Source organism: Sceloporus occidentalis, unplaced genomic scaffold (assembly GCF_023333645.1).
Source record: "Sceloporus occidentalis isolate IW3139 unplaced genomic scaffold, rSceOcc1.0.p SCAF_52, whole genome shotgun sequence".
Lineage (NCBI taxonomy): Eukaryota > Metazoa > Chordata > Lepidosauria > Squamata > Phrynosomatidae > Sceloporus > Sceloporus occidentalis.
The window spans coordinates 3,489,316-3,515,113 of NW_028317032.1; the positions used below are offsets into that span (position 1 = coordinate 3,489,316).

General features: G+C 39.1%; 1 protein-coding gene and 1 pseudogene across 1 annotated transcript; one reads left to right on the plus strand and one right to left on the minus strand.

Moving 5' to 3' along the window:
* Positions 1-4,667: 4,667 nt before the first annotated feature.
* LOC149288344 (ATP-dependent RNA helicase DDX1) lies at positions 4,668-22,371 on the minus strand. The gene is made up of 26 exons (XM_089491843.1): positions 22,356-22,371; positions 20,012-20,063; positions 19,686-19,749; positions 19,231-19,260; positions 17,685-17,781; positions 17,368-17,415; positions 16,553-16,636; positions 15,879-15,962; positions 15,666-15,742; positions 14,712-14,784; positions 14,225-14,301; positions 13,469-13,583; positions 12,170-12,308; positions 12,027-12,087; positions 11,380-11,478; positions 9,824-9,913; positions 9,227-9,415; positions 8,404-8,455; positions 8,150-8,296; positions 7,699-7,790; positions 7,164-7,236; positions 6,986-7,058; positions 6,815-6,857; positions 6,040-6,135; positions 5,640-5,760; positions 4,668-4,798 (listed from the first exon to the last, which is right to left on the minus strand). Exons 1-26 carry the CDS (start codon positions 22,369-22,371, stop codon positions 4,668-4,670), a joined length of 2,223 nt encoding a protein of 740 aa, XP_089347969.1.
* Positions 22,372-24,485: 2,114 nt separating this feature from the next.
* LOC149288345 (small nucleolar RNA SNORA35) lies at positions 24,486-24,609 on the plus strand (annotated as a pseudogene).
* The last annotated feature ends 1,189 nt before the right edge of the window (positions 24,610-25,798 follow it).

The window sequence follows — 25,798 nt, forward strand, 5'->3', positions numbered from 1 at the left end:
GTTAAATAAAGAACGAGTTTAGTGCTCGCAATGAGTTTGTTGCCATCTGGGAATGCTCATATGCTGTCTCCCATGCCAGTTTCTGAATTATTTTGCCATTTATTGCCTATGGGTCAGCAATGAGCTTATACGGCTCTGTGACATAAATGGTCTTTCTTTTTATCTCTAAACTATCGGTCCCTCCGAACTTGTCAATAAAAAAATGGTTTAAAATAATATGTGGCCCCTTACTTTGGACTTGGCCCAAAGCCAAATATCCCCTACCCACAGTAACTAACACAAACTGTAACGCACAACACTTACTCACAGACCCACTCATTCATCTACTCATCACCCATCCTGCACAAAACCTAAGACTGTGTTCCACAGGTGGGCCAGTAGTCTTTGGAAAATTAAGAATGGCACGGGGGGGGCATTGCCTCCCGGCTCCTCTGATTCGCCCGCCCCTGACTTTTATTGTTTATTATGCATTGTTCTCAAGGTATATTGATACTCTTTTAGAGAATACTGAATAGAAGTTATATTTTATATGCCACTTTTCTTTTTATTTGTATGGAAGACAGTTTACTGGGAAATGAAATGATTCTAAGCAGTAATGTAAAATGTTCTTGTGCTTATTGTTAATCCCCAGCTGGCATTATTTCTGGGTAGATAATTGTTCCTGGTCAAGGTCCTTATATTGTTAATGACAGTTCTACCTAAATTAGAACATTTGCACATTGTGTAGGCCACTTGAAAACCCCATTTACCTGGACCTGTAGATTATGTTTACAATGAAAGTGTCATAATGTAACATTCTCTTTATTATATCATAGAAATGAAAAGGTTTATGAAAGCAATTAGAAGGCCAAATATAGATTTGCAGATTACCGGGAACATAGAATGAATGCATCGTTTTATTAAAAGAAATGCCCTGTGTTCAATGCAAATTGAATACCAAATTATCTTTGAGCATCCTTCGCATTTTTTTTTGCTTGATCTGTTGATAGTTGGAATATATATTCATACAGAATAACCATACATTAAAGGGACCGTCTACTGTCCAATGAAACCCCTTGTAGCACTTTAATATGCCTTCTTTACACCAGTGTCAGAATGACGCGCCCATATAACTCAATTTGTATGGGGTTTTTTGTGATGAGCAAACACAGGGGTCCCCATGAGATAATGCAGAAGCTGTAGAGCATAGCTCAAGCAAACACATCCCCTGCCAGCCAAGGAATTGGGGGGCAAATACATATAGGGGATGCTGCTGAATCGCTCTATGCATTAGCAAGTGGACTAATAATTATTAAAGGGGGCCCAGCTATCATATACATTGATGGGCATATGATTACAGAAGTGTCCATTATTATGAGGGACGTTCTCTCATTAGGATCCCGAACCCCTCTTTCCTCTTCTGATGTCTCTTCCTAGAGGCTGGGTACATATGTATCACGGCGTTCTACCGCCCTAAAAGTCAGAATAATATGCATCTTAAAATCAGGAAACGGATATGTTAATTTATATCATAGAATGCATTTTACTAGGGAGAAAGTGTTTGTGGCATACAGTAGCCTTTGGGGATATTATCCAGATAATCTATTGATCCAGATGTTTAGACAGCTAAAATTGGGCAGTAGCTGTCTGAGGGTGATAGGAGCAACCAATGTGGGATTGATAGTTGTTCCAAAAAGAGTCTTTATGTGTATATTTAAATGTTCCATTTAAGCAGCCGTTTAATCTATATGTCTAATTCTTGTGTTTAATATAAAAAAAATTATAAAAAAAAAAAAAGGCGATATGTAAAAATACATCACCATTGAGCTATCGGAAAATTAAAGGAAATATACAGTTCCAAAATGAATTAAAGGCACACACCGAAACATTATCTGGGTAAATATGATTCATTAGCACCCCCATGTGGTCAAAAGAATGAAGGACAATCAACGACCATCTAAAAAGCCCATTACGTCACTACTTCTCCTACAGCGAGGCCGGGTCACAGGATTGGTGCTTTATTGCCACTTGCATCAACAAAGACACGTTGCCCTAGCAACCAGCTCAGCTAAAGAACTAGGCCACATATGTTGTTTTTCTTAGTTAGATGTAAAAAAACTCTAAAATAGATGTCGGTTACTGAAAAAATATCGACAGCAAGAGACGATGGTGACGGTCTTCATTTATATAAAATACACGCACCTATAGCGTCTGAAATCAGACCGTTCAAGGGTACAAATACTTTTAAGATCACAAAAGGATCATCGGACAGCGGTTATTTCCCATTCTTGCAAGAACATCCGTGAGTTTAAAACCAGCCATGCAAGGGTACAAAGCTTTAATTAAAAAGAAATATAACTATTAAGATTTATTAAATGAAATAGCTTTTCAACACCTCTGCAATTCACATTTTTTATGCGCCATCTTCTTCGAGGCGTAGGAGAAAACAGCCACGACCAGAAAGGTGTATTTTATTCATAGAGGATTGAACAAAGAAAAGGGGGTAATAATAAAGCTGCTTTTTATTACTGGTTATAATGTTAATTTACGGATGCATAAACCAATATTGGTAACGTGTCCAGTGTGATAACCCACTATGGCGAGGATGTTAATGTATTACGCCAGTTATAATTAAACACCAGGGATTTTTTCGACATAGATTATTTTTCATAAATGAAAAAAAGTGTCTTTTTTCCCCTCAATCAGTTAAATTGTTTTGCAGGTATTTAAAAGTTTAACTCAAAGAAGCTTAGACCAGGCATAACTAGAGTCTAATTGGATTTCCTTCCCTGACTTTCTCTCCATTCTCCTCATTGCACCCTTAGAGGATGCCTGAACCAATCAACAGCGATCACCAACTTTGGCCATAGGGGAGAGAACATGTAAAGGGAAGGATAAATGATATACAGCACTGGATAAGTGGGAAATCACTTCCTCAGACCAACACCAACACTGGTCAATAGTCTATTCCTCCTCATTCATGCGCCTGCCTGGCTAACAAAAGGGGTCTAATTCACTAAAGGGACAAGAGAGTAGTGGTTTTAGCTCCTCCACTTCTGCCAGTGTTTGCTCTTCATAACGAATGGTGGGTTCCCCAGGAAGAAAGGATGAGCTGGCCCTGCATAATGCATAATTCAATATGTAAAGGGAACAGAGGAAATCAAACTGATTTAACTATACCTATATGCAGGGTCAGTCAAGCCCTTACTGTAACAGAAGCTCACTGGTATTAGTTCTTATGTGAAGGAGTTAAAACCACAACTGTCCGTCAGGAGAATAAACCCCCCCAAAGAATCTATAGAATAATTATCTTGCCGGTTAACACATCCTCAAACCGTAAAGTGCTATTAAACATTTAAAATGAATGCATGAAACCATAGCTTTCAATATATTGATATATTCTAGTTTTCTCAAAAGTTTAGTGTGAATTGGATGAATTATGCAGACGGATTTAATCTGCCCGTGAGCTCTACCCCGTGAGCACCATTGAGCAAACAGGTTTTGGAAAAATGCGTTTCCATTGAAGCTGGCGATACAATTGTACAGAAATTAGAGGTCACGTAACTCAAATGGTAAAAAGCCTAACAACGCAGTACTTCATCACACAATTCTGAATAAAAAGACAACATTCACTACATTCAATTCAATAGGAAACGCACAAACATTTGCCCACAAAAAGAATGGTAAACAATTCTTGGTATTTATCTACCGTGAGGACAAATTCTTTATCATAATGCAATAAAAAGGTGTATAAGGTTCTATAATGCTCTTCATTAACACTATATTGTATTACTTAGAAGCAACAGTTTCAGAAAATGTTGTATTTGGGGCTAATTTTAATCTGTATAATTGTATAATATACTTTATCCCCAGACCGGTTTTAAATTTTATTATTATTTATTTTTTAAATCTAAATACTATCTAAGGATTTCCGCCTAGATCTTCTGGGATTGGGAAGTGGCCATTAGACACACACTGATTTTCCATCCCTGGCTTCAAATTCCCGATGCATGGATAATGAAGATTGAAAAGAATCAAAAGGCCCATATCTAGTAATTTTTACTCAATTCTTTGGGAGGGCTTTATTGCACAGCCATATCTTTCTTCAATTCCTTGTACCTATACTACTTCCCCTGAAATTAGGCATCTACTACTCTTACCTTATAGTAGTATTTTATCACTGTATCCCCCATCTCCCACCTTCTAAGGGAACCCTACGAACACCCTTCGAGTGCAACGGTGCGGCTATTCAGGTTATATACCATCAAGCCAAATAGGGTCAAGTATACCAGGGTTTGCAAAGCACGGAAGGCAAATAGATTTAACTGGAACATCCATATTATATATGTATAAAAGAACATTTTGCATCACTATTCATGAATCTGCTAAAAACGCACTCTTCCTAATAAGAGACCATAATGTGTAGTGTTTGCAAGGAAATCATGTGTTTATTGTACCCACTGCAAGCAAAAATAGGTCAAAACAAAAAAAGAACCTTGATGGTACAATCTAGATTCTAAGCATGGTGTGCACTAAATATCAAACAAAACAATGGCATCTCAGCTGAATTTTATGGACATAATGGTGAGCAAATTGCTGGATCACGGATATACAGCATTCAATTCGGCTGCAATTAGGGACATCAGAGTATTTCTCTGCGCATACAACAGTTCATGCCACACGAGGATTCAGAAGCTGCGGAACAGCTGGTTCTGGAGATATCCAAGGTGCAAGAAAGATGTCTGGGCCTCCTTTTCCAAAGATGCCAGCTCCTGTACAGTAGGTGCCAATATATCCACATGCCCTTTATAGAGTCCGCCTGCAAAGAATGATCAGAAAATTAAATAATGAAACCAAATTAGTAGCCACACAATCAGTAGGACCATTCAACTTTTACACCCACTAGAGTATAAAATGATTTCATAGGTTTCATGAACATCCATTGTAATATTTAATGGAACATTAATGGAAATTTTCTTTTTTTAAAAGCAGTCCTAGTTTTCACATAATGCTTCCCGTTAGCTGCATATTAGTGATTTCACATGTTCTTGTTTGGTTATTTTAGCCCAATCTGCCAGATAAAAACCTTGAATCCTTATCGTATTGCTCAGTAGTAAATAATAAAATGCCTCCGTCGCATTCACCCAGACACCCTGACTAATGAAATTCTATGAAGGAAAGGGTCTCATTGAACAAGCTGGGCTTCACTAGCACTAGTAACTCAAAATATCACATCAATGACAAGGACAGCCTCTGGATCCGCCGATAAAGGAAGTTTTCTTGTATGCCAAACTCCATTACTGTATAAACATTGCATTTAAATAAAGTATATACAAGACAGGGAGACAATTACTGTCAGATCAACTGTTCTTCTGCCACCCAGAAATCGTATTACCCCTAAGAGAACAATATAATATAGTTACAGGAACAGAAAACCTGTTTATATAAAGAAATAATGCGTCTTGTGTTTTAATTCCCCACAAGTAACGGGGATAACATCTTTTTTTTTCAGCTAAATGTTAGCTACTAAAAGTTTGGAAAGTCTCATTATCGGGTGTCTTAAGATCAAACACATTCGTTACCTTACGTGCCTATTTTTAAGGCAAACATTTTAATTGCCTTTAAAAAGTGATCTCAGAAAATAAAGTCTTAAATCTTACCGCCTAGAGCTCGCCTCTGTCCATACATCACCTTTCCATCAAATTCATCCACAGGTACTTTGATGTCAGGCTCCACTTGGGATATGGTGCATGTCAAGTGCTCTTCAATTTCGGACAGCAACTAGACAAAGAATGATCATTTGTGTGTGTGGCGTGGGGGTAGGATTACATCACTCTAAAGCCTTTGTGGAGTTGTTTCAAATTTGACTTCTTTAAAAAAAAGTTTCCCATTTCATCCAAATAATGGAACTTTTACCGGTATTTAAGTATTATTTTGATAAATGTTCCAATTTGCAAGAAGATCTCCATGCAGTGTTTCTGTACTATACTGTGCAGATCATTTGGGGTTAAAATGTTTTATCCTGTGGCCACAGATCGCACAATGGCAAATAGAAAATACCTGCATTTCATTGTACCATATGGTACAGCCGCCATCTTCTTTCAGTCTGGTATTATAGCATCCCTTGCCACGGCTGCTGCACACATGGTACCAAACCTAAAGGTAACATACAGGTTTATAGAACCAAAGGACATATTAAAACGCATCAATCAAGTTAAAATATAAGCTTTCCTGATCAAATATGCATCTGCAACCGTCTTCATTCACACTTTGCAGAATGAATATAATCATACCTGGGCTCCCCGGATGCGGCCAGGACTGCCCACTGATGTCAGCCGGCAGTTCCCACTGACGTCGGGGGTGGTTCCGTAGACGGTGGGAAACACTCCAATTTAAAGGGGAAATTGGAGGGGAGCGGGGCGTGTCAAGACCCCACTCCTGCGACCCGGAGAGTTCCCAGGTATAACTATATTACATAAGGTATAACTTATAATAACGTCTAAAGTTTTTTTTGTTCCTGGGCCAAGCTGAACAAACATCATGGAGGAGGACGACTGTGTCGGCCATGTGTTTGTTTTTTTTCTCCAACCTGATGCTAACACCAGTGACAGTGCCGACAATACCTTATTTCCTTTCCTTCAGTTCCCTTGTTTGTCCCCCCACATTACCTTAAAATAGGTATATTATATATATATATATATATATATATATATATATATATACACACACATACACACACACTTATATATCTTATAACTTTTTACATTGTTTAATTAGTCTTAAACAACATTAAGCCTATGAATGGCTTTTAAGGTGATGCTAACGCGTACATTACCTTTTCCTTTTCAGATGCCACAAATGAAATTGCCAGACCCATTCTGAAAGAAAAGAAAACACAAGATACATGAAGGCTTATAATAAAGACAAAACCCCAGCGGAACAGCTTAGCTTTGGATCATGAGAAGAGCCAATCATATCTTTAATGCTCCAGTGAGTGACTGTATACCTTTCTGCTCTTCCCACCCTACCGATGCGATGGACGTAGTTCTGTTTCTCATCTGGAAGCGTTACGTTAATAACTACAAACAAAAATTAAACATGGAAAAAAAGTTACATTTAATGTGACCCAGAGGCATTTAGGTATACATACCTCAATAACACAATAATGGAAAAAGCATACTCACCATAGGGCACTCCATGAATATCGATACCTCTGGCAGCCACATCTGTGCAGATCAGAAACCGAACTTCAGCTTTCTAGCAAACAAAATTGAGCACAAAAACTTTCATGTATACGTAACTATATACACCGAACACAATTCATGCACGTAATATCAACGCAGCGAAGTTTAGCAACAGAGCAATCGTGTTAAAGATTGGCACACTAGGGTTTCCACATATTATATAGGCACAGCCCTTATACTAGTAAACAGTTTATCTGTCTACGTCTCTGCATTACATTTGAACATCCATAAGTGGGGGAATATCTGCACCACATAATGTGACCATATGTGTCAATACAACGAGACGCTTAGCTGTCACTTTCTTTTACTTGGAAGTGAGCGGCTTCACAGGCATCTGGTTTTGCCCACAACGTTCACCTGTGTAATGGCGACATGCTTTGTAGCAAACATGAAATGGTATATTCCAACACGTTGGACAATACTGACCCTAAAACTAGGAGGTTCTCAAAGAGTTCCTCATCCGTGCCACAATTACCTTAAATCTTTCCAGGTTCTGCTTTCGTTCGTGAGGTTTCCGGTCACTGTGAAGGCACACGCAAGAAAACTGATGTCCCTTCTTATCAGGTCCTAGTAGGCAAGCACAGACATATTAGTGGCTCATGAAATGCAAATCACAAAGTTATACACGAAGGACGAGGAAAGAGGGTAAATTCATTCTCCAGAGCATTAATTTAGACACTGCATTAAAACGCATATGATGGCCGGTGTGTCCCTTGTAGTTGTGATCAAGACAGGCTATGAAGCCGCCGTCTGCTCTTCGTGAGCATCTCATCCCCTTTTTATACAGCATGACAGTTGTATTGGACATATTGGAAAGTGCTAGATTCAAACAGCAGCACTTTTTTTTTTTTTTTTTTTAAATCAGAGATGCTTTTAGCTAGACGCACTGCACATATATTTTATATACACTACACATACACACGTACCTCCACCTTGCTGTACTAGGTACTGCTCCATGTTATCACAGTCTAACTTGGTTCGGCAGAAAATGATAGCTTGATCCATTTTATGTTCCTTGATCGCACGGACAGTGTATTCCCCTTTTAATATCTTTATTGCTTCAGACCACATTTCTAATTTCAAAAACAAAAAAAACGAGAACAAAATGAAAAACCATCTAAAAAATATAAAATAAAATCTGTGTACATGAAAAACTATTATAGACAAAAATCATGATTACCTGAAGAATTTCCTCCAGGTCTAGTGTTATCTTTATCATGGACTCCATCAGTCTAAGGGGGGGAAGAAAAATATAAGATAGGCAATTCTCAGATGAGAGCCGTGTGTGCCGTCAGCCAATTCTGTTCACTCATCTGCAGCATGAACACCTGTTCAGCCATAAAGTGTTACAAGCTGTTTGTTTTTATGGGAAAAGTAATTACCAGGTAAACCGCAATACTCCACACGCAGGAATTAAGCCAGATGCAGACAACAGCATCTCATATAGAACAAAGACCTTAGATTAGATGTAAAGTAAAAGGAAAAAGTGTCTACTCATCTTTTCTCCAACATTACAAATCCCCACGGACACAAATCTAGGCTTGAGACGCTCGCTGGATACAAAGCAATACTACGATTCCCTGAGCATTGTACCCGCAGGATGAGCGCCTCCAACGAAGGCTTTGCGTGAAAAGTTTATTATAATCAAAAGCAGTCTGATACCTTTACCTACAGGACCGCTTCAAAGCCTGTCAACCACAACCAGACTAAAACATTTAAGGCTTTTATGAAGCCATCACTCGACAGAAAATGGAAACGATCAGTTGCACAAGTTAGAACATGGATGTCCAACCTGCGGCCCTCCAGCTGCTGCAGGACTACATCTCCCATACTCCTCTGCCAGCCATTGAGCTGAAAGAGCATTATGGGAGATGTAGTCCTGCAGCAAGCTGGAGGGCCGCAGGTTGGACACCCCTGAGTTAGAAAATGCATGTGAATATTTCATAGGTTTGGGAAATGGGAAGGCAGGATTAAAAATTGAGCGATCGCAAAGATGCATTTACCCGGATGTGATTTTTCCCAAGTCGTTCCCATTGCTTGTCTTTCTTGGGGTTGACCGGGACCAAGACATGATGCACAGTTTCAGGCACCGAATCCTCTCCTTTCAGATCCACCCAGGTAGGAAAATGCATGATTTTCTCAGAAAGCTTCTTTACATCGAAGGAATGCAGAGTGGCTGAGCATACAATCACCTAACACATGAAATACGGAATTCAAATAGTAACGTGGAAAAACATAAGCACATCGAGTACAACCTTTCCAAGATATCCTCCACTCCATTGATCCAGAGTTTTACAGCCCTCCTCTATTCTTCAAAAGCGGCCTCATTATCTCAAATGTTTGTGGGGTGATCATTTCATCTCTTTCCAATTCAATCACATATTTGTTATAAATTGGAGCTCGGCATTAAACTGGATATTCTAAATGAGGTATAGCTATTTGGTTTTGTGGATACCTGCCTAGAGCCAACCTAGCAGAAGACATAGGACACGGAAGTGCGTTACAGGGGTTGTATCGTCTCCTGGCAACACCTATATATATATATATATATATATATATATATATATATATATATATATATCTATATCTATCTATCTAACCTGCAGTCTCTTTCCATCAGATGTGACCTGAGGTATCTGACCATGAATCCTGTTGATGAAGTCAGAATATCCTTGTGATAGAAGCCCGTCCTAAAACCAAAAGGAAAACACTTAGCTGCACCTTAAAAAGCACAAACAAGAGAAAAAGTAAAGGCAAACTTAATTAGGGCTGCAACTAACGATTATTTTCATAATCGATTAGTTGGCCGATTATTTTTTCCATTAATCGATTCATCGGATAAAAAAAATTCTAATTTTCATTTATTTAAAATAATTTAATAAAGTAACGTAAGATGTAAGAAACAAACTGCAGAATAAAAAACCTGATAACAATGCACTTCTTGTTTTTATTTCCCAACCTGCCCCCCCCCAGTTATGCATATTTGAGCCCAGGCTTGCCACACTGCCCTCCCCACATATGTCTTTTATAGCCTATATGCCTTATACCCCCAAATATGTCACTCCGTCCTCCCAAGGTATGCCGTATACCCCCCTGATATGCCATAGTGCACTCATAGATTTGCAGACTCGTTCACAGACAATACTTTTATAAATAAGTACAGGGTTAATCTTCACTGCCCCCAGGATTTAGATTCCCCTCAGTTTGCCCCCCTTTATCTCTAACTGCACCTTAAGTTAACTTTATTTAATAACATCTGCCCCTAAATTAACCCTAAACACCCCATTAACTATAACAGCCCTTAAGTTAACCCTAAACACCCCATCAACCACAATTAACCCTAAACACCCCACTAACTATAACTGCCCCTAAATTAACCCTAAACACCCCATTAACTATAACAGCCCTTAAGTTAACCCTAAACACCCCATCAACCACAATTAACCCTAAACACCCCACTAACTATAACTGCCCCTAAATTAACCCTAAACACCCCAGTAACTATAACTGCCCCTAAATTAACCCTAAACACCCCATTAACTATAACTGCCCCTAACTTTCAGCAGCCCAAATATAAATTTTATACTCACCAGTGAGTTCTTGAGCCATGTTGACGGTATCGGAAATGGGCGGGGCCAATCGGCACGCTGGCCCCGCCCCTTTCTCACTGTCCCTCCCTGCGGTCACTGCCGATTGGCCCCGCCCCTTTCTCACTGTCCCTCCTTGCAGCCAATCGGCCGTGACCGCAGGGAGGAACTGTAAGTAGGAGCTGCTGCTGTGAGTCAGACACTAAACGGATTATAAAACGAGGGATATTTTTCAGAGCATTTGCTCTGAAAAAACTCATTTTATAATCGATAAAAATCGATTCAACTAATCGATAATGATTTTATCGATTAGTTGTTGCAGCCCTAAACTTAATCATGAAACCCATGTACCAGTATAAAAAATGTCTACAAATAAGAAAATCTGTTACAGAGCTTTAATATTAATATAAATAGTAAATATTTAAACTGACGTATAAAAGTGCTATGACCTCACAATATTAAGATTACACCCCACCTTGTCCTGCTATGATCAGACAGTAGTTCATTTGATGCAGACATTCATAATTCTATAAGATTTCATATAAAAATGTTTTACTGTTTCAACTTACAGCTTCATCAAGTACCAGAAACCTGACTTGAGACAGAATCAGTTTCCCTGTTGATACAAGGTCATCTAGTCTGCCAGGCGTCCCGACTACTATATCCACCTGACAAAAAACAAAATAGAATAAAATTTAAAAAAAAGTCTTATTAAATGTGCCATCTGCTCCGTTAAATTAAACATTTCAGTAACTGCATGATTCACTTAATCCTTAATCAAACACAATTTTTTTCCTTCATAATTTTATCCAGGGACACAATTTCCATGTGACACGATTAAAGCTGTACCGATAAGTTGCTGTCATAGAAACTAAAAAAAGCTTCTTAAAAGTTCTCACTTTGGGTTTTTTTTCCATTGACTGTGACTATTACCTTGTAATCGTAATGTATTGTAAAATACCCATAGAGCATAACCACAACGCAACATTACGTACAGCATACACTTTAAACAGTTCCACCCAACAAACAGTATCAACAGAATATAACTTAACGATTCCTTCCTTAGACCCCTGTAAACTCCAATCTCAAGACCCATCAGCCTTTACTGGGGACTAGCTGTACCCTCTCCATCACTCCATGGCTTTCTACATCACTTTCCTAATGTATTTGTACATACGGTACCCATTTACGGTAAACATTTAACACGGAAACTTACCCCACTCTCAAGAAGGGCCAACTGATCCTTCGCTGCTACGCCACCAATGATCAACAATTCCCTTCAAGTAGGAAAAAATTACATTATTTTTCTTTGCAGTAGAGATTATGGACACAATCTAGAGTAACGTAATTTGTTATTACCTCAGTTTAGGATTATCCACGTATTTTTTAAACTGTTTGACGTTGTTCAGCGTCTGCTCCGCCAGCTCACGTGACGGCTCGATAATGAGAGCTTTTGGTGCGTTTGGTATATTTTTTGCTTGGGACACTTGTGCACTTCCTTGAACAAAAGAGTAATAGAGATAATTCACTCACGAAACAAATAACATTTTTAGTAGACAAACCAACACAAAGGGGTTTATTCATTAAATCAGGAGAGCTCTGGTTTCAACTTCCCGAAACCACTATGCATTATTAAGGGCCATCCCTGGCTAAGGTCACCACAACTTTTAACAAAACCAAGATGTGATGCCTGGGACCGTGGACTCCTCATCTGTGAGCTATTCAATATGGGAATTAGCACCATGCTTATGTGTACTAAGAGCAAAATACAAAAGGAGGGACCTATCCACCACTGTAATTACTGTTAACACTGCCCATTAAGATGGTCGTTTGAGCGGATCAGCAGGAAAGTGCCCTTGGTAGGGAGGGTATTAAGCAGGAAAGTGCCCTTGGAAAACATTAAATGTCCTCCATATTAAGTTTCAAGGTCTACAGAATATAAAGCTCAGTACAACCCACTACCGATGCATTCGATGGAAGGAAACCTTTAGAGGAAATCTACACAGGCCATGAAAAATGAGGAGCTTTAAAGGAAGAGTAAAAAAAAATGTAAGTTCCTGCGTGTATTTAGTAATATATCCAATATTAATTTGCATATGAGCACACCTCTCCGTCAGCATATGTTTGGCTGAAATATAACCGTATGCATCCACAAGCTGTGATGACTGCGATTCAATGGGTGGCCCGCACACTGCGCTGTGACTATGGCAAGGGCGTTATGAGTGTGCGCAGCTCCCTGACATATAATACAATAAAAATATATCCCTATACAAGGTTTTCTTTACATTTTGCTAGAAATAATGCCTGTTAAAATCCCGTTTCCTATCTGATTCAGGCCAGGACATTTATGGCGCAGCGTATGTGGCTTTTTATTCCTGTGCTGTACAGTACGCAAGCATACGTTTGGACCCACTCGAACAGGATAGCTCTCCACAGGGCATTTTTTTCACTGAAACACATTGCCATATGCAATTTTTAAGAGCAAACTGAACCTATTACTTTTTCTAAAAATGGCCATATTACAGCTTTTGAACAAAAACAAGTTAAATACGTCAATGCACCAATTTACCAATCTGCAATGAATTCAGTGCCTTGTTACATGAATGTCAGTCAGCCTGAAGCTCCAGATAGAGAACCTGAATGAAATAGCAGACATACCAGTGTGTTGGGATTTCACCACGTGACCGTCGGGGGCTTTGGTCAAGGCAACAAAGCCATCCTTAGGTGGAAATTTGAATTCCTCATCCCCGAAGTTAAATTTAAGCTCAGCGTTCTGCAAGGAAAAACACCAACTATAACAAGGTCTAAGGAAAGTAAATCCACCCGATTCCTGATAGCTAGGATGAGTTGAATCTGTGAGATAATGCATACAGAAATCTCCAAAATTATATATGGACAACACAATCAATCTTGCAGGAGAAACCTTCTGTGGTTATAATGCAAAAACTGGCACACAATCTGATGAACAAAAAAAAAGTACGTATTATATTCTAAAAATACTAAGCTGACAGTAGGTTTGAAGCATTTAAATGCATGGTCAGAAGACTAAATATACCAATAACAAAAGTTATGGTGGGTAAAGGTGATGGAAAACCCTTCCACTTAAAATTAAGGGGTAGTAGAAGTATTATTAAACACTCATCTACAGACACCAGACAAGCCAGAAGGCTTGTTTTTTCCCTCAGAAATCTCATGGTGCTGCCACAACCACAAGGGATTCTGGGTAGGCGCATGCAAACAAGGTCAACAATGATCACCTTTTGCCTCTATACCCACTTTATACATGGATCCCTTGACTTCGACAAAAGACGCTCATGGGGAAGTTACACAAACCAACTACATTGTGGTACATTAAAAAAAAATATCCATTACATAGTCCACTCCCTGCAGCACTCAGATGGGGGAAGATAATACCTTCAGAACACATGATGTGAAGAAGGCCTGGTTCTTTAAATGTGGAGGGATCTGGAATGCCAGACCAAGGTCCTTTCCTAAACAAGACGGAAAGATTCGATGGGTTAAATGAAAGAGAATGATCATATTTGATAACATCATGACCAAAACCTTTATCTTTGCAGCATTCAGATTTCCATATTTCTGCTTTGATGTCCACCTAAAGCACAGGCAGGACATTTCATCCAGATTTTCCAAGACTTCTCAGTAAAGAATTGGAAACCTACTCTCGGCTCATGTAAGAAACCGTAGCTATGTGTACTATTAACATCCGCCACCAAACGCTCTATGGATTGCTTCCAAAAAGCTATTACCATACGCGGCTCTCACATATATAGCACCACAGAAAATAAAGGTCATTTTATATTGAAATAAAAAATAAGCAGTATATTGTAGTGTGACAGTTTAAGAATAACGTCAATGCTTTCACCAATGGTCCAACGCTTACCATTCTTTGAAAACTTTATACAGCTATTATCAAGGTCTAGGTAGCAACCGATGGTATCATGCATTGTGAACTCCTGCAGAAAAACAAATATGTATATATTAATATATATATATATATATATTAGAAATGAAAAATACATCATAAAAGCACAATGTTTTTTCTAATATATAAGATTATTTCTACAAAATATCCACATGCGTTTTGGATTTACAATACATGTTGTAATAATTTTTTCTTATGCCCCCCCCCCCCATAGTGTACATTGTATATTTCTGGAAATAAGTATACTCTGCCTATCTGCTAGTAAGGTATCTTTTACAGTCAAAAGCCACAAAGTGGAGTTCACTAAAAACTATTTAAAAAACACGTATTCGAAGTTCAACCACTGAACTAGTTAATGGCTTCATTATACAAAAAAATTAAAAAGAAAAAAAGGGTCAATGTGTCGAGGTCACAACAAAAAAAACAAAAAAAAAAATTTCCCCCCAGATTAAGGAAATTCAGATATTGGATATCAATGACAGGGGGGAGAGATTTGGTTCAGGAAAGAGTTATCCAATCTCTTCTGTAGTCAGTATATCCTTTCCTTACCTCTTTCGCCTACTCCTTGCTGCCAGGCTTTGTTCCGGCCTCTCCCCGCGGTCCTGTTTGCGCTGTGGAACCGCGGGGAGAAGCCGGAACAAAGCCTGGCAGCAGGGAGTAGGCGAAAGAGGTAAGGAAAGGATATACTGACTACAGAAGCCGGAACAGAGGAGACACAGGTGAAAAGACAGATCCATTACGCAACATAATCCCTTATTTGAAATACTTCTGCTCCCAAACATTTTGGATATAACATGGATACTCAACCTGTGCTAGAATATTAAAAGAACAATAAAGCATTGTGCATCAGGCGTTTCACTGTTCAGATTGTCTTGTAAGACTGGAATTTAAATATAGCCTAAACGCACTTACCTCCCCATAACTATCAAACTGCTTGTTATGAGACTTTTTTCCAGTTCCCCCAAAGCCAAAACCAAACTTGTCGGTTCCTAAGGGAAACGAAAGCCAGATTTTTAACAGTATGTTCACGCACTAACAGACATAATCTAAGCGCAATGATTAACAATTTCAGTTAGAGAATGTACTGAAAACACCAAAACACAATTTACCTGAATAAAAACTCACCAAGATCTAAGGAAGCTTGTGATACAGACCATCCAACTCTGCACAGACCCTGGTCATGGCAATATACTTCATAAAAGTATTTTCCTGTTAAAGAAACACAGCATGAACATAGGGGGCTCACAGCAATAAGAAGATGATCATACTATGGCAAAGAGATACCTGATCTCACATTATTCTGAAAGGTTACATCAAAAGGCCAAATTGGTAGGCCAACCAAAGCGAGATTTATGTATGCATTATGCGGGCCAACATTGCCCTCGAGCCCGGAGAAATTTTAGGGTTAGACATTCATAGTACTGTCAGAGGACATTTCCATTATTATTATTATTATTGTTTTATAGAGCGCCATCAAATTCCGTAGCGCTGTACAATGGGTAGACAGGACATAACAAGTAGTATGTAACATAACAAATTGACTAACAGAGACAACAGGTGAGGAGGGCCCTGCTCAAACGAGCTTACAGTCTAGAGGGAGTTGGGTTGTATTACACAATAGGTAAAAGTGCCAGTGTAAGGGATGGACCAGCCACACTAATGTAAGTATTGCATCTCACAACTTAATGGGTTAACACATGACGGGTGTGTAAAACAGCACTTGAGGTATCCAATAAAATTCTTCAAGACGCATCCAATTTAATGCGGTTTTTCCTCATATACATCTGATGTTAACCTACCTTTATTAACCCCACGAGTGGACCTGCAGCCGTGCCATTCCTTTATTTCTCTGCTTTGGCAGCAGAGCCCATCGGCTCCGATTGCTAAGACAAAACAATAATAATGATCAAACGTTTATAGTACATTAAAAATGATAAGAAAATGGCAAAAGAACATTTATGTTTTAATTACACCAAGGGTACGCCAAATATCAATAATTAACGACAAACTACTAAAAGATCCGCCAATTTAAGCGTAGTCATCACAGCTAATGTACATAAGTGCAAGGTGAAAAATAGGAGGATACCACAAGCCATGGAATGAGTCTTCAACTGTCTGATAGATACATGAAGTGGAATTTAACACATTTAACAGCTACGCCTGTCTTTGCCATTAACTTGCAGACAAAAAAAACTTTGCAGGCAACAACTAAATATAATAAATCTATATATAGTACAGGCTTATTGTTTGGCAAAAGTAATTGATTTTGTTGATATTTTTTAAAAAAGGGGACCATTTTACATTAGGGAGGTAGCAAAATCAGCATTTTAATTAGTTTGCTGTTCTGAAAGTAGTCTCCTCCTCACCCCACACTTACAAAGGCTGTGAGGAACAATCCTCTTCCACAGAAAGAATAATAATAGCCATGTAGATTCAGATTCTTATTTAAATCTGTAATCATCAGATAGACTTGATAGATTCTAACATGTAGGGCATGGTGAAGTGACAGGTCTGTCCGACGATGGTGCTTTATATGTTTTACTTGTCATACCCTATTGTACAAATCATACAGAGCTACAGAATTTAAGTTCGATTTAACAAAACTAGCACTTACCAAAGGCTGAACCTCTATCATATGGATTCATCTGCCATTTATTCAAGACTAAACGACAAAAAAACAAAACAAAGAAAAATGTAGTGACCCACAAGCTGGAAAGACCAAGTCTTTATACAATATATTGTTTCTCCTTAAGAAGTGCTTAACTGGCCCTGCATAAAGCATAGTTAAATCAGTGAGGCAAGTCATACAATTCCCCCCCTAATAAACTACGCATTATGCAGGGCCAGCTCAGCCTTTCATGCCTATTATAGTACATTGTGATAGACAAATTAAATCCTCAGATTAGCGAATAAACCGAGTCGAGACATTACCTGTGCTGCCAGCCTTTATAGAAGCCTTTCCCTTTTTTCCTTCCATCTGGTCTTTGAGTGTCTCATACACAATCTGGATGACAGGGATGCTAAAGGCCTAGACAATTCGCAAAGTAAAAATAAAACACCATTGGTCAATAACACGACTGCTAAAAGACAAACCTCCGATTAGTTATGTGTTACACAGGTTACACACTTCCACTCAACTTCCCATTTTGGTAACATCATGGAAGACTCTGATATAATGAGGGAATTATAGTTCCAAATCATGATATACTTAAAGCGTCAATGGCGTTTGTACCTTTTAGGTTGCTGGATGTTTTCTCCTGAGGTTAAATCATTAAAAAGTGAGTTATGCTTACATTTTGAAAATACCTTTTAATGTATTGAACTGTTTGCCTTTATAAAAAATTAAAAGCAATGTGGCAGACAACTCATTTATTGAATCTACTCCGTGCGTGCTTATAACATTACTTGGATTTCAGGGAAATAGGGAAAGTGATAGCCCGAGAAAGACCCTTAACGTCCTGTTTAACCCATTCAATCCCCTATAGACGTACCGGGACGTCCAAAAAACGCCCACTAAGAAACCCCTATGGACGTCCCGGTACGTCCAGCCATTCGTGCAGTCTGTGAGGACCTGCATAGAGATCACAGTGTGATCGGTGCAGGGGGATCGCGGGGAGGGGAGTGAGAAACCATGTCTCTCACTCCCCCTTCCGTCCTGAAACGGAAAAGCTGAAAAAAAAAACCAAAACATGTTAAACCATTTAAAAAATAATATTAAATAAATCATTAAAATAATACTAAAAAATTATAATGCGAGCTGTGATGTCATTGTGACATCACTGGCACGTTCAGGAGGTCCCTAGGAGGACCTCTAACCATTACTGTGTAAAAAAAAAATATATAAAAAAATGTAAAAAAAAAAATGTAAAAAAAATAAAAATAAAAAAATAAAAAATTCTTAAAAAAACCTTACTTCCCATTGCCCTAGCATAACATCTAGCCAGTATAACCCTCATGGCCCCGTTCACAACCCCCAAACCCGTTAAGCCATAGGCATAAAAATTATACACCTTATAGTATGCTCTCTGGTGCTGGGAAAGTCTGGAAAATGTATATAAATTAGGTATTTCTGAAATCAGGACATCTGAATTGATAAACTTGGAGGGGATTTTCCATCACTTTACCTAATTTTGTGAGGATTCAGAGGGAAAATGTAAAAAAAAAAATTAGTTTATTTTTCTAATCTTCGCTAGTTTTTACTAAATTTCTCATTCTAAATTTTCAGCTAATCATCCAACTATGGTATCAAACGGGAGCTCTATCTCTCCTTGAAAAAACAATATATAGTTTACATGTGTACACTATTCACAGGAAAAGAGAATAATCGCTAAACCGACATACCCCAAAAATGGCAAAATTGCTCTGAGCTTTGAGGTACCAAAAACCCCTGGGATTGAAGGGGTTAAAGCTGTGTTGCTCTTCAATTTGCTATAACAGAGACAATAACATCAACATAAGGTACAGTCAACATACTCACCCCAGTCTTCCCACTTCCGGTTTCTGCAGCCTACAACAAAAAGATTGAAATATTGTTTCCATTTGTTCATTATTTATACTGCATACGTTGCCCCTGCTGGGTAAATCACCAGCCATCTTCTCACTATCTGGTGCACCCCCAGTATGTTCAAAGACACAAATGGGTTCTGCTGAAGGTACAGGTGTGCTCAGATATGGGTCTTCATTGTCTGATAATGTCCTATAGTGGCCACCAGGTAACAGATTTCAATTTCCGCTCAGACTGCAGAAAGACAGCAGCAGAGTAGAAAGTGCAGTCCTGCTTTATCGGGCGCCTTTTATAATAACCAACATTTTAATGAAAGCATTTTTAACCAAAATATTGACCAGTTTATTTGTTTTTAGCACACCCATGAGTATAATAATGCCACATTCTATAATCCAGAGTATAATAATGCAAAAAAAAAAACGGCTTACCATAAGCACATCCCCGCCACCAAGGATCAATGGAATAGATTCAGCTTGAATATCCGTGGGGAGCCTATCCAACACATGGGACAGGTAAATACATAATTAAATATTTACATTTTACTTAACATGTTTTCATAATAATATGTAACACTGAATTATTGTTTTCCGTGTTTAATGAATCTTATATTCACTGCTGTCTTACTGTATGGTCAAAGAGAAAGCAAACTTGGCAAAGTTACGGATGTATAATGGATTGCAAGCTTTTGAGACTAGCTGGGTCTCTAATACATTATTATAGAATATATATTATGGTCATGGAGAGTAATACTTACAGCCAATCCATTTCTTCCACCGCCTGAGCGATCTCAGCCATCACACCCATTTCTGCGGGGACAGAAGAAAATCATTTAACTTCTAACATATTAATATTATGTACAATTATATAGAGACTTATAGAACATTTATATAATTGTCGGGGACACCCAAAACCGGGATGTTCTATTAAGCGCTGTGACAAAAAAAATTTTTGTAAAGGAACGCACAACATAAATTATCAGACGACAATAAGACGTGCAAAAGTAATAAAAAAAAAAAGAAATAAAAATGGTCACCAGTGTTTAAGAAAGTCTTCACTTTCTTACAACATAGATTTACGCTTTATTTTACACTTAAAGGCATTGATCTGGCAATTTGACTAGTACAGGGCATAGATGATTATTTTTTATTGATATAGCCCCAATTTACGCAGTGCTTCTTACAATACATATATTCAAAGGGGTCCGACAAGACTAGAATTGATGGAATAAGACAAACCGATACATTAGGTGGAAAGGCTCAGCTCACAATCTAGAGCAGGGGCGTCCAAAATGCGGCCCGCGAGACCTCGAGGTGCGGCCCGCGTAAGATCTGCAGCCAAGGCAACCGATCTTACGCGAGCCGCGCCTCAAGCCCTGCTACTTACTTGTGGGAGGGTCTTCTGGACTGCACAGAGGAAGCGGAGTTCACGTGACATCCTACTTCCTCTGTGCTTTAGCAGAGAAGGCAGAGGGAGGTCGCGCCCCCTGCTGAAGTCTGTGAGCGGCATCGAGGAGCTGCAGTGCAGGTAAGGGGGTGGGGAGGGTGTTTGACTGAGTGTGTGTGATTGAGGGAATGAATCTGTGAATGAATGATTATATGAATAAATGAGTGTGTGTGTGTGTGTGTGTGTGATAGCATGGATGTGTAAGTGCTGGAACCTAGGCATGATGGGACTGTGATTGCTGTTAGCAATCACACTCCTATCATGCCAAGTCAGCCAGTACATGCTGAAACCTGGCCAGCTGCCCCCCTTGTGTATTGATGCTGCCAGCAGTATGGGGTCTGCACATCACTTACAGCCACCCTGTACCAGCGTGTATTGGCTGACTTGGCATGATAGGAGTGTGATTGCTAACAGCAATCACAGTCCCATCATGCCTAGGTTCCAGCATTTACTGGATGGATGTGTAAGTGCTGGAACCTAGGCATGATGGGACTGTGACTACTGTTAGCAATCACACTCCTATCATGCCAAGTCAGCCAGTACATGCTGAAACCTAGCTAGCTGCCCCCCTTGTGTAGTGATGCTGCCAGCAGTATGGGGTCTGCACATCACTTACAGCCACCCTGTACCAGCATGTACTGGCTGACTTGGCATGATAGGAGTGTGATTGCTAACAGCAATCACAGCGAGCACAGTCCCATCATGCCTAGGTACCAGCATTTACTGGTTGCCTGGGTATGATAGGAGTGTGATTGCTGTTAGCAATCACACTCCTATCATGCCAAGTCATATTGCTAATTTTGTCCAATTGTGTGTTACCTACTTTTATTAAACATGTGAGTTTTTATTATTATTTTTAAAGGTGGGGGTCATTTTCGGTTTTGGCTAAGTGAACCCTGAATGTTTTGGTCCAGAATTTTCATTTTAGTTCATCCCTAGAATAAATCTAGGGAATCCTGAATTTGTAGTCGCAAAACTTTCAAGGCCCAGAAATCAGTGAGAGGAAGAGTAAAGGTTTTGTGTCATTTACTTTATTTTAATCTGCATATTTTATTAAAGGCCATATTTTTTCTCACAGTGAAAAATGAGTGCGGCCCGCGCACGTATACAATTCTGATGAAGTGGCCCACTGCAGAAAAAACACCCCTGATCTAGAGGGATCAAATTGGCTGAACATTTAGATAACATGCGCTTCAAACGATAAAAGGTACTACCAGCCAAGGCTACAGATGTATTCCCATAGTTTACACTTAATAATAAGATGTGTCTGGAAATTAACTGATAGGTTATATAAGTCAACAGAGCAACTACAATTTAGCTGAAGAGCTATTATACACTGCCATACTATTATGGCAGTGTATTATTATTATATACCCAGAGAGATGTTACAGAACTATACCACTCCCGCGTGTAAATGCAGAACACATTAAGGATTATGGGTCATAGGAAAACACGAGTGGAACCGCCAGCTGTCTTGTTACACATGTCAGCCATACACGTAGGCAAACATAAACCACACGCGTGCAAACGATTCCACACAAAACAGCATGTTGCAGATCAGTATGAAGACGCGATTATTCATTATTTAACTTAAAAAAAAAAAAAATAACATTGGCTTATTAAAAACCTCTACGTTGGAGGCCTATAAATCTCACCTGAAAAAGCTGCCATGTCTACCGGCTGCCAGTACAGTCAACTACCGGAAGCGACGAAACCCAAAAGCACCGGATATAGTTGTACGGATTGACAGCGCTCCACCGTTGCAGCCATCTTGTTGAAGCCTGCTGTTCGGCCGTGTTGCGTTTGATAACGGGGTGGTTCAGTGCCTCGCTGCAGCCTGTCAGGTTACGGTGTTGCCTATTGCTCGTGGAACTGTGCAAGAGGGCTATGTATGAACAATGGAGTCGGCTAATTTAATTACTTTATTTTAAAGGCAATATATGAAAGCGGCAGAGTTTTATAGAAAAGACTGTGAGGCAAAGTTATAAATATGGAGCTGTCGCCATGGCAACCGGCGAAATGTTCCTGCCGAAAGTTTCAAACATATGTATTGTTTGGCTAAAAATGTACAAAATAGTCTTTAGGAGGAGTTTTTTTTGAGAAAAAGGGATGTTGGTACGCTTAAAGGTTGTACTTAAAATGAAACGCCTGTCTCATAGAAAAAAAGTTTTCCGCCTCGGCAATACTCATTTTTTTGTATTTATGGCCCACAAAGTGCAGAGTCCAAAATGCTTCAAAGACAAAAGTTTTGTTAACAAGCTGAAAGATGACAAAATGTCATTGCAGGCAGTTTAAAATGGCCAAACAGGGACGGTTTTATTTTGCTTTACCAAGCCTTTTCTAACCTGTTTATGTTTATCTATGTTTTGATTATGGCATTAACAAAATAAGTGTATTTTATTTACACCATTTCATTAAAAATCCACATTTTCTGCTATTTCTATCAGGACAATGGCTTTGCTGAAGCAATAGAGGCAGCTGCCCAAAGAGGGATGGACTTTCGCTGTCCAGCGATGAAGCTTTTGCCCCCTGCTCTCCCTAGCAGAGACATACAGTACCCGGAACATCCAAAGAACCCGTAGTGATCGGCAAGCACATGTGCTACTTACCCCATCTCAAGGGTTGGCACTGAAGGAGACAATGAAGTGTTTGCTACAGAAGAGCCTGGCAGGGTGTGCATGTAGGGTATTTCATGCACACTCGGTGACACCGTTCCTACTTATTTCTGCTTCTGAAGCAGCTACTTTGTCACATGGGTTATATGCCGACAAAGAACCACAAGGTGCAAAGGAATTGTAGATAATAAATGAAATGTTTTGGAGCAATGCAGAAAATAAACTTTCATTAATTTACATTAACCCCTTAACGTCCATGGACGGACCAGGTACGTCACACAAAAATGGTCAGTTGACTTGCCTGGGACGTCATGGGGTTAAATGAGTTCAGAAAGCAATCAAAGATTGCTTTCTTCACTCAGATGGTGTTATAATGACTTGACATTGAGGCATTCAGCAACACAGAAAGGTATGGAGGTAGGAGACGATATGAAATGATCCTTCATTTCATGCATTTTAGTCATAACAGCCTGTGCCCCCCTAAGGAGCACCCCCGATGAGCCCCCTGATTACTCATCTCGCTGCCAGGTTTGTAGAGCCTTATACACCTGGAAGGAATATCTGCGTGGATGAATCCCTGATGAAGTATATAGGAAGGTTGGGATTCAAGCAGTACATGCCTTCCAAGCACTCCAGGTATGGAATAAAATTGTATAAGCTCTGCGAGAGCGAGGCTACATATACTCAGGCTTTCCTTGTATACAAGGGAAAGAATAGCCACCTTGACCCTCTAGGTAGCCCAGAACACCTGGGAAGCAGTGGGATTGCGGTACTATAAGAAAGAACTGTGTGGGTTTCCCACAACATCTGGCACGAACCCGACTACGAAAGTTGGAGATCTCAGCTCTACATCAAGAGGAGCTCTTGGCATTGAAGTTCATGGACAGAAAAGAGGTGTGCATGCTGAGCACCATCCACGATGAGAGAACTGTGGAGGTTTCTGTCTGTGGCAGAGCTGAGGTAAGAAAGCCAGTGTACATCAGGGCATATAACAGGGACATGGGTGGAGTTTATCTGTCAGATAAGCTCCTACAGCCTTACCTCATAATGAGGAAGACAAAGGCCTGGTACAAGAAGGTTGCAATTTATCTGATGCAAATTGCAACCTACAACGATTTTTTGTTGCTCAAAAAAACAAATCCTGGAATGCAACTGTCTTTTTTGCAGTTTCAGCTTCAAGTGTCCCCTGTGTCTATTCTGTGGCTAAGGGTTCACTTAATGGTGCTAGATCAAAGCCCTTCTTGGAGAAAGGCCTGGCTTTCTTGTAGTCTGCCCCTTCTTTTTGGGTACAAAAAAAGTTTTGACTGGATGTCAAAATTTAAACAGTGAATTATGCATGTCCCAAATGTTACCTTTTAGCTCCCACACAACCTGACAAACCCATTCATGTGAGATATCACTGGACTCAGGGTGTTGTTTGACCGTGAAACATACCAGGACCTGTATATTTATAACTAAAGTGCAATTTGTGTTTAAAAAAAAAAAACTATTACAAAGTTTGACAAAGTGTGGTTGTATAATTAGTGCATGGAACGAGTTAAAATACCAGCATTTTAAATACCTTGGGGAGTGTAGTTTTCAAAAATATATGATTTGATGGGGATAAGTTGAGTTAACCGGCTTCAAAGATGTTCCAAAGAGGAGATGGAGGCAGAATGACCAGATTTGGAAAAAAAAGGTTTGGAAATCATAAAACGCTACTTGTACTTATTGCCCTATAACTTACAAAAACCAGCAAAACAACATAAAAACGTTAGGTATTTCTCAACTCAGGACAAATAGTAGAATCTTTTTAGCTGTTTTTTAACTTGCTTTGGTAGGTGAGTAAAAGATCTTTCAAATGAAAGTTATACAAGGTGTTGTTTTTCAAATTTTCACCATGTTTTATTTTATTTTTTTATAGTAAATTAGATGATATGATCAAAATAATGGTATTTGAATAAAGCATTCATTTTTTTAAACGGCTGCGTCGCTTAATTACTGGAAAACAGAAAAAAATCTTGACGTTTATTGGATGATACAGAAATAAAAGAATCTTCAACATTTGTACCAGGAATCAACGGAGGTTAAGATCTGACGGTGATGGCGCAAAATTAAGAAGAAAATCTAGAGCTTCCATCAACTTCACAGTTATTACAATGTAAGAAAGACTATTCCATAGGTAAAAGAGAGCCTTACCTCACTGTCTCAAATTACAGACAAATAAGATATTTCCTAATTAAACAGAGAACTGACCGGGGTAAAGATGCTGATTTTCAAAAATCAGAAGATGCTAAGAAATGTTAGGCCATTGTTGTTTTTAAAAATGTCCTAACATGATGTTTTTGGTTTTAATTGGCTGGGGTATTAACAAAAAAATCCAAAGTGCTATTTTCATTATACAGCTTACTGGTTTCAGGAAATTTCCATGAAGCAATGAACAAGTTTCAATGATTGGAAGCATTTGAACCAAATTGTGATCATGAAAATCAGACCATTGAGAG

What these genes read in the sequence shown, in the direction of transcription:
- LOC149288344 (XM_089491843.1), bottom strand. An exon ending in AGAACCTGGAAAGATTTAAG is followed by an intron (nt 7,237 to 7,698) that starts GTAATTGTGGCA and finishes TTTGTTTGCTAG; the next exon opens with AAAGCTGAAGTTCGGTTTCT. An exon ending in TATGGTACAATGAAATGCAG is followed by an intron (nt 5,761 to 6,039) that starts GTATTTTCTATT and finishes TTCTTTGTCTAG; the next exon opens with TTGCTGTCCGAAATTGAAGA.